Raw genomic sequence first — 12,644 nt, 5'->3', positions numbered from 1 at the left:
GTTGCTGGGGGACCTGTTCCCGAAAGACCCTCAGGGTCTGGCCAGGAAGCGCTCACAAGCTGGGGGGCGCTGGGACCCCCAGGAGGAGCCCCCGCCCTGGGCCCGGCTGGCTCACGCGTCCAGAGGGGCGCCGTCTGCCAGTGCTGGTTGTCGTGGGTGAAGCACGTGAGGCCGGGCATGCTGCACGTGTCGTTGTTCCGCAGGCGCCTGAGCAGCTTGCGGAGTTTCTTCTTGCGCTTCTGCTCCCGCAGCAGCCACACCTTGTCCTTCTCCTGCAAGCCCTTCCTAGGGGCACACAGGGCCGCACCCCTCACACCTGCCCCGGCCCCACCCTGGAGCCTCTTCCTGCCCAGGGAGCCAGGGTCGTGGCCCTGGAGGGTTCCCAAAGGAAAGGCCCCTTGCCCAGGTCCTTGGCTCCTGTCATCCAATGTTAGCTCCCGAGGCAGCACAGGGTTAGGGCGTGCCGGGCCTCCTGCTCACACCCGTCCCTGGGGCCTGTGCCCTGCCCTGCCCTGCCCTGCCCTGCCCTGCAGTAACCCGCTCCGGCCACAGAGGGGCACCCGGACCCCTGCTCGTTGTTGATCTGGCAGTCGGGCCTCTGCAGGGACTGCTGCGCCTCCCAGGGAAAGGCCAGGACTTGGCTTGTCCCTGTTTGTTTTGGCTTAAGGGAGGGCCGCCTCTGCCCTTACCTGAACGGATGCAGGCTGGAGCCTTTGTGCTTGAGGCGGCCTTTGTGCTGGGCGTGGTAACTGCAACAGACCCCCAGCCTGGCTTTCAGACACTGTGCACAGCGCCACAGCGTGGGGGTGGCTGCGAACTGCGCTTCTCTGGGATCCCTGTTTCTCCTCCTGGGGCGGGGCTGGGGAGGTACTAGCCCTGCGTGGCAGCCCCCTGCCTGCCCAGCTCCCTCCTCCATACGTGACCTGGGAGCCCCCCGCTGAAGGCCTCAGCCACACATAGAAGGCCGGGGTAGAGGCGAGTTAGCCAAGTCTGGAGGCTGGGCCTGGCTCTGCGTGGCTTTAGCCTCAGCATCTCCAGGCGGGTTGCCCCCCCGCCCCCGCCCACCTCACGCTTGGTCAGGGCCAGCCCTGGGGGAACCCATATTTTGTAAGCCCTTTCTGGAAAGGCAGCAGTGACTACAGTAGCCACTAACCACATGTGGCTATTTCAATTTTAATTAAACTACCAATTCGGTTCCTCAGCTCCAGTGGCCGCAGTTCAGAGCTCAATAGCCACGTGTGGTTGGTTGGTGGCCACCATATCGGGCAGCACAGATACAGCTGCTTCCATCACCAGAGAGGTTCTGTTGGACGGCGCTGCTCCTGAGTTCAGACCCTTGGGCTGGGGGTTCCCTGAGCTGGTAACGTGGGCCTTGGGCCACGTGGGCTGTTCCCAGAAGGGCAGTCAGCAGAGGCACTTTTCCCTCCTGGGAACCGGCTCCACAGTCAAGGGCCTGCCTGTCAGCAGTGCATGAATCTGGGCATCTGGCTGGTACCCGAGGGGCAGTGCTTTCTGCCCAGTGGCTGACAACGGGGATGTGAATTATTACTAATTATGTTTACCCTAAGCAAGGAGACAGGGATATAAAAATAATGAAAGGAGTCACAGAGGAGGGAATGCTATATCCCTAGGAGTAATCCCGCAAGAGCACTCGGGGCCTTCCCGGGGGCTTTCTGCTACCTCCTCACCTGATTTTGTGACAGTCACATTCTTCTGGCCGCTTTTTCTTCAGGTGACCTCGGACTTCCCTCAGGTTCTTAATTTTGTTCTGCAGGGTCTCGATCTGAGGGAGGGAGCAGGAGAGGAGGCCGTGAGCCTCTGGGGGGGCTGGGTCAGCAGGGCTGGCCTGGCGGGGCCTCCCAGCCACTGTGCGCGTCTGTGGGTGCTGAGGCGGGGGTCCTTGGTTCCACCTGCTGAAGGAACTGGGGGTCATTCTCCTGTCTTGTCCTGCCCGAGAACCAGCTGAGCCCATGGGGGACTTCAAGGTCTCCCCCGAGGCCTGTTGGAAGGGCTGAGTGTGGCGTGAGCATCTTGTAGATCACAAAGGGGTACGACGTGCCTGTGCTGTTCCCCCCACCCTAATCCGGCAGGAGCTGTCTGTCTGAGGCCAGGACCGACACTGCTGGCCCTGGTGAAGGATTCCGCGGGGCCTCCCTCCTCTGGACCTGGCTTCCCTGCCTCCAGCTGTGGCTGGTGGCCCCGCCGAGCTTGGGGTCGTGAGAACCCTCCCGGCCCAGACTCCCGTCACCTCGTGGTCAATGTGCAGCTTGTGGTCCTTCCAGGCCTGCAGGGACTTGTACAGGTCCAGGTCGCACTGGACCGTGTCATTCTCCAGGATGTAGCACCTGTTCGAGAGAAGGGGTCATGTGGGGCCCTCGGGGCGTTGAGGGGGCCCAGGCAGGGGCCCGAGAGGTGTGGGCGCCCCTGCCAAGGTCCAGCCCCACCCCCGACCCCCACCCTAGGCTCTCACCGATGTGTGACTTTAATGGGGTTGGGGGCTGAGTAGTCCGGAAGGCCCCCGGTGCCACTGAAGTCCCCGCCGTCCCTGTCGTCTTGGTCCTCAGGGGCGCCTGGCCAGTGCCGCTTGGTGAGGTTGCGGGGCTGGGACCAGTCGTCCAGGCCGACGTGGTGCCCCTCGACGGCCACTGAGCGGATGGAGCGATTCCGGACGTAGCTGGCCTTGTACTCTGTGGGGTCAGAGGGGTGGCTGGGCTGGGAGGCTGGGCAGGCTGGCCAGGCTCGCCAGGCTCCCTGGGCAGCAGACTCTTGATCCAGACAGGGCTGTGCTCCCAAGCCAGGGCCTCAGTGCTGCCCGAGACTGGGGGGCTCAGGAAACCTACCTACCGGGAAAGTGGGCCCTGGACCCCAGTGGAAAGGACCTCAAGGTGATTCACTTGGGGAAACTGAAGTCCCAGAGCTAAGAAGGAATTGGCCTGAGAGAATCTCAAGGAGGAGCTGTGCATAGGTAAACGGGGACATCCACACGATGGCGGATTCGGACACGGAGAACTGAAGCAACAATGCAAGACGGCTGTCAGAAACACTAACGTGTGAAGGGAGTCAGATACTGAAGGCACACATTGTATGATTCTAGTTATATGATATGCAGGATAGGTAAAGACGTAGAGACAGAAAGCAAACTAGTGGTTGCCATGGGATGGGGGAGAAGGGTGATGGATTTCCTTTTGGGGTGACGAAAATGTTTTAGAACTAGATGGGATGGTTGCAGTACATTGTAAATGGACTAAATGCTTCTGAATTGTATATTTATAAAATTGTAAAAACGGTAATTTTGTTATGTGACGTTCATGTCAATTAAAAAAAAAAAAAGGGAAAAAATTGGATATAATTAAGGAGATTGAATCAGTAATCAGAAACCTTCCAACAAACAAAAAGTCTAGGACCAGACAGCTTCACTGGTGAATTCCACCAAACATTTAAAGAAGAATCAATACCAATCCTTCTCAAATGCTTCCAAAAATAGAAAAGGAGGGAACACTTCCAAACTTATTTTTACGAGGCCAGTATAACTCTGATACCAAAACCACACAAGGATGCTACAAGAAAAGTACAGGCTAGTTATCTCTGATGAACATAGATGCAAAAATCCTCAACAAAATATTAGCAAACCAAATAGAACAATACATTAAAAGGATCATATACCATGATCAAGTGGGATTTATTCCAGGGATGCAAGGATGGTTTACCATCTGCAAATCAATGGGATATACCACATTAACAAATGAAGGATAAAAATCACATGGTCATCTCAATATATGCAGAAAAAAGCATTTTACGAAATTCAACATCCACTTATGATAAAAACTGATAAGCCATTAATATCCAAAATATAAAGACTCATATAATTCAATAGCAAAACCCCTAAACGATCAATTGAAAAACAGGCAGAGGATCAGAACAGACATTTTTCCAAAGAAGACATACAGATGGCCAACAGGTACATGAAAAGCTGCTCCACATCACTAATCATCAGGGAAATGCAAATCAAAACCACAGTGAGATACCATCTCACACCCATCAGAATGGCTATTATCAAAAAAATACAAAATAACATGCTGGCGAGGATGTGGAGAAAAGGGAGCAATTGTGCACTGTTGGTGGGAATGTAAATTGTTGCAGCCACTTTGGAAAACAGTATGGAAGTTCCTCAAAAAATTAAAGATAGAACACCCTATGATCCAGCAATTCCACTTCTGGATATTTATCTGAAGAAAACAAAAACACTAACTCAGAGACATCTGCACCCGCATGTTCACTGCATTATTTACAATAGCCAAGATATGGAAATAACCTAAGTGTCCACTGATGGATGAATGGATACAGAAGATGTGGCGCACACACACACACACACACACACACACACACACACACACACACTGGACTATTACTCAGCCATCAAATAGAAGGAAATCTTGCTGTTTGTGACAACAGAGGTGGACCTTGAGGGGATTATACTAAGCAAAATAAGTCAGAGAACGACTAATAGCATATGATCTCACTTATCTGTGGAATCTAAAACCAACCAACCAACCAAGCTCATAGAGAACAGATTAGTGGTTGCCAAATGGGGGGGTGGGGGGTAGGAATGGTGGGCGAAATGGGCAAAGGGGGTCAAAAGGTACAAACTTCCAGTTACAGAGTCAGTCAGTCCTGGGGATGTAATGTACAGCATGGTGGCTATAGTTGATAATAATACCGTACTGCATATTTGAAAGTTGCTGAGAGAATAGGTCTTAATAGTTCTCATCACCAGAAAAAAAATTTTTGTAGCTATGTTAAGTGGACTTGTTGGCGTGATCATTTTGCAATATATACAAATATCGAATCACAATGTTGTACACCTGAAACTAATGTAATATGTTAATTACACTGCAGTAAAACCCCACAAAACAAGATCAAAAAACCCATTAATTTGAACTGGGGAAAAAAGAGCCAAGCAGCACATTCTCCCAGACAGAAAAGGGAGGGGAGGCTTGGGGAGGTCACTGATCTTCTCCGAGTCTATTTCCCCAGCAGTGAGCTGGATGCTCTCCACAGGGTGGGCAGTGAGGCGGGGCTGAGAGGTGTTTTTCTCTAAGCTCTAAGTCACCTATGGAGAACTGAGGGCGTGCAGGTGTTGGGGCTCAGAGCAGGCCACCCCAAGATGCCACAATGGCATATTGATTATTTTGAATTAAAGTTCTTTGAAACACAGCTGGTGGGGGAAAAAAATGATATTAAAAAACACTCTGACTCCACCTCTTTCCCCCTGAATGCGGGAACCTCTCCTAGGCCTGCAAATGACCAGGAGGAGGCTCAGCTGGAGGCTGACAGTCAAGATTTGACAGGAGCGATATTTGAGGCTTTTCCCCCTGAAGTTAATTAGTTTAAGGTTGAATTCTGTACTCGGGAGGAAAGCATCCCAAAGCCTTTTTGAACATTTCATGCAAACTTTTCAAAGGCACACTGCCTTTAACTTGGAAGCCCCAGTGCACAGGAATCTCTTCATATCTGCTCTAATGGGAAATTGTCTCCCTGATATCAGAAAGCAAATTCACAATAATGTGGTTGGTTGGTCTAGGCCACCGCTAATTGTAATAATGGAGGCTGGAGCTCGATTCTTCGAAAATAGTTTCCAGGAATGCAGAAAAAAGAATTAAAAGCGACAATTCTTGCTTTGCAATTTGAACCTTTAGGAAAACAAAAGCATCACACCTACGGTCAATGAATCTTCGACAAAGGAGGCAAGAGTATACAATGGAGAAAAGACAGTCTCTTTAGCAAGTGGTGTTGGGAAAGCTGGACGGCTGCTTGTAAATCAACACCCTCTCACCGTACACAAAAATAAATTCGAAATGGCTTAATTAAGACTTAAATATAAGACATGATACCATAAAACTCCTAGAAGAGAACACAGGCAAAACATTCTCTGACAAATCGTACCAAGGTTGTCTTAGGTCAGTCTCCCAAGGCAATAGAAATGAAAGCAAAAATAAACAAATGGGACCTAATCAAATGTATAAGCTTTTGCACAGCAAAGGAAACCACAAAGAAAACAAAAAGACAACCTAGGGACTGGGAGAAAATATTTGCAAACGATGCTACTGACAAGGGATTAATTTCCAAGATATACAAACAGCTCATACAACTCAGTAACAAAAAACCAAACAACCTGATCGAAAAATGGGCAGAAGACCTAAATAGACATTTCTCCAAAGAAAACATACAGATGGCCAATAGGCACATGAAAGGATGCTCAATATCACTAATTATTAGAGAACTGCAAATCAGAACTACAATGAGTACCACCTCACACCAGTCAGAATGGCCATCATTAAAAAGTCTGCAAATTGGGCTTCCCTGGTGGTGCAGTGGTTGAGGGTCTGCCTGCCAATGCAGGGGACACGGGTTCGAGCCCTGGTCTGGGAGGATCCCGCGTGCCGCGGAGCAGCTGGGCCCGTGAGCCACAATTACTGAGCCTGCGCGTCTGGAGCCTGTGCACCGCAACAAGAGAGGCCATGATGGTGAGAGGCCCGCGCACTGCGATGAAGAGTGGCCCCCGCTTGCCTCAACTAGGGAAGGCCCTCGCACAGAAACGAAGACCCAACACAGCCATAAAATAAAAAAAATAAAATTAAAAAGAAGATGAATGGCAAGTGTAGTTTAAAAAAAAAAAAAAAAGTCTGCAAATAACAAATGCTCAAGAGGGTGTGGAGAAAAGGGAGCCCTCCTACACCGTTGGTGGGAATGTAAATTGGTGCAGCCACTATGGAAAACATTATGGAGGTTCCTTAAAAAACTAAAAATAGAGTTGCCATATCATTCAGTAATCTCACTACTGGGCATATACCCAGACAAAACTATAATTAGAGAAGATACATGCACACCTATGTTCATAGCAGCACTATTTACAATAGCCAAGACATGGAAGCAACGTGAATGTCCACTGGCAGAGGAATGGATAAAGATGTGGTTGGGGCTTCCCTGGTGGTGCAGTGGTTGAGAATCTGCCTGCCAATGCAGGGGACACGGGTTCGAGCCCTGGTCTGGGAAGATCCCACATGCCGCGGAGCAACTAGGCCTGTGAGCCACAACTACTGAGCCTGCGCGTCTGGAGCCTGTGCTCCGCAACAAGAGAGGCCGCGATAATGAGAGGCCCGCGCACCGCGATGAAGAGTGGCCCCCACTTGCCACAACTAGAGAAAGCCCTCACACAGAAACGAAGACCCAACACAGCCATAAATAAATAAAATAATTAAAAAAAAAAAAGATGTGGTATATATATACAATGGAATAACATTCACCCCTAAAAAGAATGAAATAATGCCATTTGCAGCAACATGGATGGACCTAGAGATTATCATACTAAGCGAAGTAAGTCAAAGACAAATACCACATGCTATCACTTATATGTGGAATCTAAAATATGACACAAATGAACTTATTTACAAAACAGACTCACAGACAGAGAAAACAAACTTATGGTTACCAAAGGGGAAAGGGGGTGGGGGAGGGATAAATTAGGAGTTTGGGATTAGCAGATACACACTACTATATATAAAACAGATAAATAACATGGTCTTACTATATAGCACAGGGAACTAAATAGAATATATGTATAAAACTGAATCACTATGCTGTACACCAGATGCTAACACAACATTGTAAATTATAATTCAATAAAAAAAAGAAAACAAAAGCATGACTCTGAGAGTAACTCCGGGCTCACTCAGAGCTCTTCCTGTTTGCCTCCAGACAACTGCAGATATTATAAGAAATCAGGACAATGGAAGAGAAATTTGTCCTACACTCAAGAGAAAGGAAAGTTTAAGAAACAATCCCCCTAGGCCCCAGCATGCCCAGAAAGTTCATTCTTCTCCTTCTGAGGGACAATTCCTTCTCAAATGACGGGGTCAGCCAATCCTCAGTTGCACGCCAGAGGCTACTTAAAATAGAGGATCAGGAACTGGATTTCTTAATTGACACCAGTGTGCCTTCCTCTACCATCGCTCAGAGGATTTATCTCAACCTGTCACTGCTGATTCTATCCAAGCAGTCAGAGTCTCTGGACAACCTACTACATTACCCACATCTCAGCCCACCCTAATATCTTTTAGGGTCTCTTAACACCCATCATATCTAATTTCCAACTGCTCACCAGCAAACCTTCTTGATAGAGATTTGTTACATAAATTTAATGCTACTCTACAATGTAATGAGAAGGGCGTTTTTATTTCCTTGCCCTCAGACCAAGCCCCATATCTCCTACTTTCCTTATTAGAAACTCGTCCTGATTTAAATTCCTCTGAAGAGGGTGAGTCTTTAACAGATGTCCCAATTAGTCCCTGGGCCACACATGCCAATGAAGTTGGATTGCTACTAAGTGCTGAGCCTGTATGCATGACCTGGAAGAAAAATAAACAGGTCCCTTCTCTGCAAAGAGATACAAAGCGAGGAATTAACCCTATGATAGACTCTCGTAGAGCTGGGTGTGCTTGTTTTTACTTCCTCACCCTGTCACACTCCAAATGAAAGTAGGTAAATTTGTAATGAAAGAAGGCAAATTTGGCCCAGACGGAAATCAAATCTCTCGATTTGCACAAGCCCTAAGAGCCATAAACTCTTGTAATTCCCAGGCACCCTGTGGTCCCTAACCCAGCTGTTACCCTCACTTCGACTCCTGCTGACCCAGCCTGGTTAAGGTAACTGAGCTCTGCTCAGATTCCTCTTCAATCCCATGCACCTGACGCACACCTTCTCTGCATTTACCTCTCAAGGGAGACTGGTAACAAGGACTGGCATAGCCGTCAGGAAGAAGTTTTCCTTCTACCCTTCTAGGTTCTGGCTGGTCTAAGAATTAAATTGACTTGAGACAGGTTAACAGGAGAAAATCAAACGAAAGTTTAATAACGTATCCATGGGAGAAACCCAGAAAAACCTGGAAGCCCTCACCTGAAACCCTCAGCCAAAGACAAAAGAGGATGTAGAGGGTGGGAGATCCAGTCAGGGAAGGCGACCAGGAAAAGCACAGTAAACAAGGGTGACTGTGACACAGATTTAAGCCCTGGCCCTCTCCATGGAGAAGAGTTTCCAGAGATTTGGTCAACCTCCTCTTCCAGGGACAGAGAGGGAGACAGCGTTACAAATGGAGATTTCCCTTACAGACGTCAGTGTTTCTTGCAAAAGGGCAACTCCCACTAGGTTTTCAGTTTCCCCTGTGTCTGCTGTTTCCTAGAAAATAACCAGCTCAAGATAATATGCCAAAGAGATGTATTTTAGGGTAGCAAATTCTGCTCCCCTACGAAGCCTTACATTAGTTCTGTCCACACCTCTGGTTCTTGGCTTACCTGGTCGTGATAAACCTTTTCATCTACACGGCCATGAAAATGATGGGATTACTGCTGGCATTCTAGGACAGCCTTTTGCCTCAGTTAAGTCCTACAGCGTATTTCTCATGTCAGTTAGACTCTACGGCACCAGGTACGCCCCCCTTATGTACGTGGCCATGCTGACTACAAAGCCAGTGCTCTAACCATAGGCTCCCCCAGTCACCTCTGTTTCCCATGCTGTGTCTGCTATGTTACAAGTTCACAGGATGCAGCACTTCTCTGCGTGGCGAGAGACCACCTGTGAGCAGGATCTTAACCTACCCATCACCGTCCATCATTAATACTCTAAATCTGGCTCCTTTACCCCCCTCCCTGATGGTGGAGAGCCCCACTCCACGCCACACGAGTGCCTCGCAACTACAGGAACGGTCTCAAAGCCACGAGATGCTCTCTCAGACATCCCTTTAGACAACCCAGACTTACTTCGATTTTGTGATGGCTCCAGTAAACGAAGTTTCCAGGGAAACATAATAACTGGTTATGCTGTGGCTCCCCACGTGAACCACTTGAGGCATATTCTGTGTCCACTGTGAGACCAGCCCACGCGGCTGAACTCATCGCTCTTCCTGGAGCACGCACACGAGCAAAGGGGAAACTGCCACCATTTACACAGACTCCAAAGATGCTTTTGGAGTCTGCCATGGTGTTGGTGCGATTTGGAGATCCCGTGGATTCCTGACTTCTGCAGGTTCTCCTAGTGCTAACGGGTATATAATTGCTGCCCTGTTATAAGCTAGTCACCTCGCTTCTAACGCTGCTGTTGTTCACTGCTCAGGAGACTGATGCTTTATCTTTAGGAAATGATGGGGTGGAAAGAGCTGCTAAAATTGCAGCTCAAAATGCCCCCTTTATCCTTTCTCCACCCACTTTTTAAACCTGCCTTTATCCCTGACTGATATTAACTATCAGGCAAATGCCCCACAATCTAAATAGGACAAATGGCACAAAAAAGGTACCAAACAATGATCAGATAAATTAGACATTGGGCCACATGTACTTCAGGTAGCTCCTTTTCCTTTGACCTTGTGGCTTGAGCTTACCTCCCATCAAATGAGATGTACTGTGCAGACAGGAGAGTGGTTTTGCCCTGGCAGCCATGGAATTTCTGACCAAATTATTTCCCAGTGCACTACTAGTGAATTGCACCTAACTTCTGGGAGAAATCGGTGTGCCCTAGGAAGTCTTAACCAGGCTCACACTGCCCTTTGTGGCACTCCAAACAGATCTTATAGATTCGCCCCCTAAAGCTATTCGCAAGAATAGCTTTAGGCTATTCTTGCTATTTGGTTATCTTTTACACGGTTAGTGGAGGGACTGAAGGCCATCCGACTAGATGTGGTGATGCCACACAGTGGTAATGAAATTAATAACTGAGGTTATTCCTAATTTTGACATTCCTTTATGGATTGAATCAGACCAAGGAACTCATTTTACAGCAGAGAGAAACCATCTGCTTGCAAAAACTCTGGGGTACTCATTAAAATTCCATACTCTGTACCGTAACTCCACCATCAGAGCAAGTGGAACATAAAAATCTAGATATAAAAGGACTTTAGGAAAAGCTCTGGCGAGTAACTGGGCTTAAATGGTCAGAAGCTTTGCCCTTGGCCTGTATAAGGATCAGGAATACTCCAATAGGAGAGTATTTTGTGGATTAACCTCTTCTGAAATAGTGCTTGGATAACCCATGCCTACCGGCATCTCTAAACTTTCTATTTCTGGATTAAGTGGACATTGTGGGAACATAAGTGAATAATTTGATGCTCTGACCAGTTGCCTACAAGAACTGACTAGTGTACCTGAAGCTTATTGCCAAGAGGGAAAAGGGGCGCGGCCTCCCTGACACTCTGACATCCCTTTTGACCAGGAGACCAGGTTTACATCAAGGACTTTAGAAGAAAACATGCATTGTCACCTCTCTGGGAAGGACGTTATGAGGTACTGCTACCTACCTACACTCCCTATGTTACCACCAAAATAAAGGGAAAATCCTCTTGGGTTCATGCAAACCATGCCAAATTGGCCTAGACCATCGCTCTCAAGATAGCTGGGAGACAGTCCCCACAGGTGACCTCAGAGTAAGGATTTCCAGGGCCACTTCCCAGGCCTGGAAGCAGCTGGCATCACGAATTAGATAGCTTTTCCCAAGATCACGGATCAAGAAACTTCGCCTGCAATCCCACTCCTGGGCGTATATCTGCGGAAAACTCTAATTCGAAAACATACATGCACCCCTACGTACAGCAGCACTATTTACAATAGCTAAGACATGGAAGCAACCTTAATGTCCATGGACAGATGAATGGATAAAGAAACTGTGGTACATATATACAATGGAATACTACTCAGCCATAAAAAAGAATGAAATAATGCCATTTGCAGCAACATGGATGGACCTAGAGATTGTCATACTAAGCGAAGTTAAGTCAGAAAGAGACAAATACCATATGATATCACTTATATGTGGAATCTAAAACATGACACAAATGAACATATCTATGAAACAGAAACAGACTCACAGACATGGAGGACAGACTCGTGGTTGCCAAGGGGGAGAGGGGGTGGGGGAGGGAAGGATTGGGAGTTTGGGGTTGGTAGATGCAAACTATTATATACAGAATGGATAAACAACAAGGTCCTACTGTATAACACAGGGAACTATATTCAGTATCCTGAGATAAACCATAATGGAAAAGAGTATGAAAAAACATGTATATATATATAGTGTGTGTGTGTGTGTAACTGAATCACTTTCCTGTACAGCAGAAATTAACACAACATTGTAAATCAATTATACTTCAATAAAATAAATTAAAAAAACTTCGTTTTTACCTATCCCCCCCCCTTTAAGACTCCCTACATATTCACACGCTAAACAAACAAACAGTCACCTTCTCTTACTAATGACCACTTTCCCGCATTCATTATCATTATCAGGAGGCTGAACGGAGAGTGCTTGTCTATCTAGCCTACTTCCCCTTTAAAAGTCTCCACTATGGGCTCCTTTTCAACCTGTGTCACGCTTAGTAACCTTTACTTTGTCAACAGGTCAGGCATAAACCAAACACCCCGTTGTGCCGGTTTACCAACGCCTGGCCACGTCAATCAATCAATCTGACGGTTGGTTGTGTCAACATCTAGGTGGTACAAGTGCCCCTGAGCTGGTCTGCGTTCCTGCCAATGTGCGCACCGTGGACTCGGTACAGAAGATGGTTCAATGACAGGGAATGGTCTCCACGACCGAAAAACATCGCT

The 12,644-nt window shown here is 47.7% G+C and overlaps 1 protein-coding gene across 6 annotated transcripts in view; it reads right to left on the bottom strand.

Moving 5' to 3' along the window:
• SULF2 (sulfatase 2) overlaps positions 1-12,644 on the bottom strand; it is a 143,953-nt gene that overhangs the window by 4,071 nt on the left and 127,238 nt on the right. For all 6 annotated transcript variants that reach the window (XM_082431391.1, XM_082431394.1, XM_082431390.1 and 3 more), the window contains exons 12-16: positions 2,471-2,687; positions 2,249-2,345; positions 1,689-1,783; positions 690-749; positions 116-285 (exon numbers count right to left, since the gene is read on the bottom strand). In XM_082431391.1, the coding sequence (XP_082287517.1) occupies positions 116-285; positions 690-749; positions 1,689-1,783; positions 2,249-2,345; positions 2,471-2,687 (639 nt within the window). The remainder of the gene's footprint in view (positions 1-115; positions 286-689; positions 750-1,688; positions 1,784-2,248; positions 2,346-2,470; positions 2,688-12,644) is intronic.

Source organism: Balaenoptera physalus, assembly GCF_965194825.1.
Source record: "Balaenoptera physalus genome assembly, chromosome: 16".
Classification (NCBI taxonomy): domain Eukaryota; kingdom Metazoa; phylum Chordata; class Mammalia; order Artiodactyla; family Balaenopteridae; genus Balaenoptera; species Balaenoptera physalus.
This window is presented reverse-complemented; position numbering and strand designations above follow the sequence as displayed.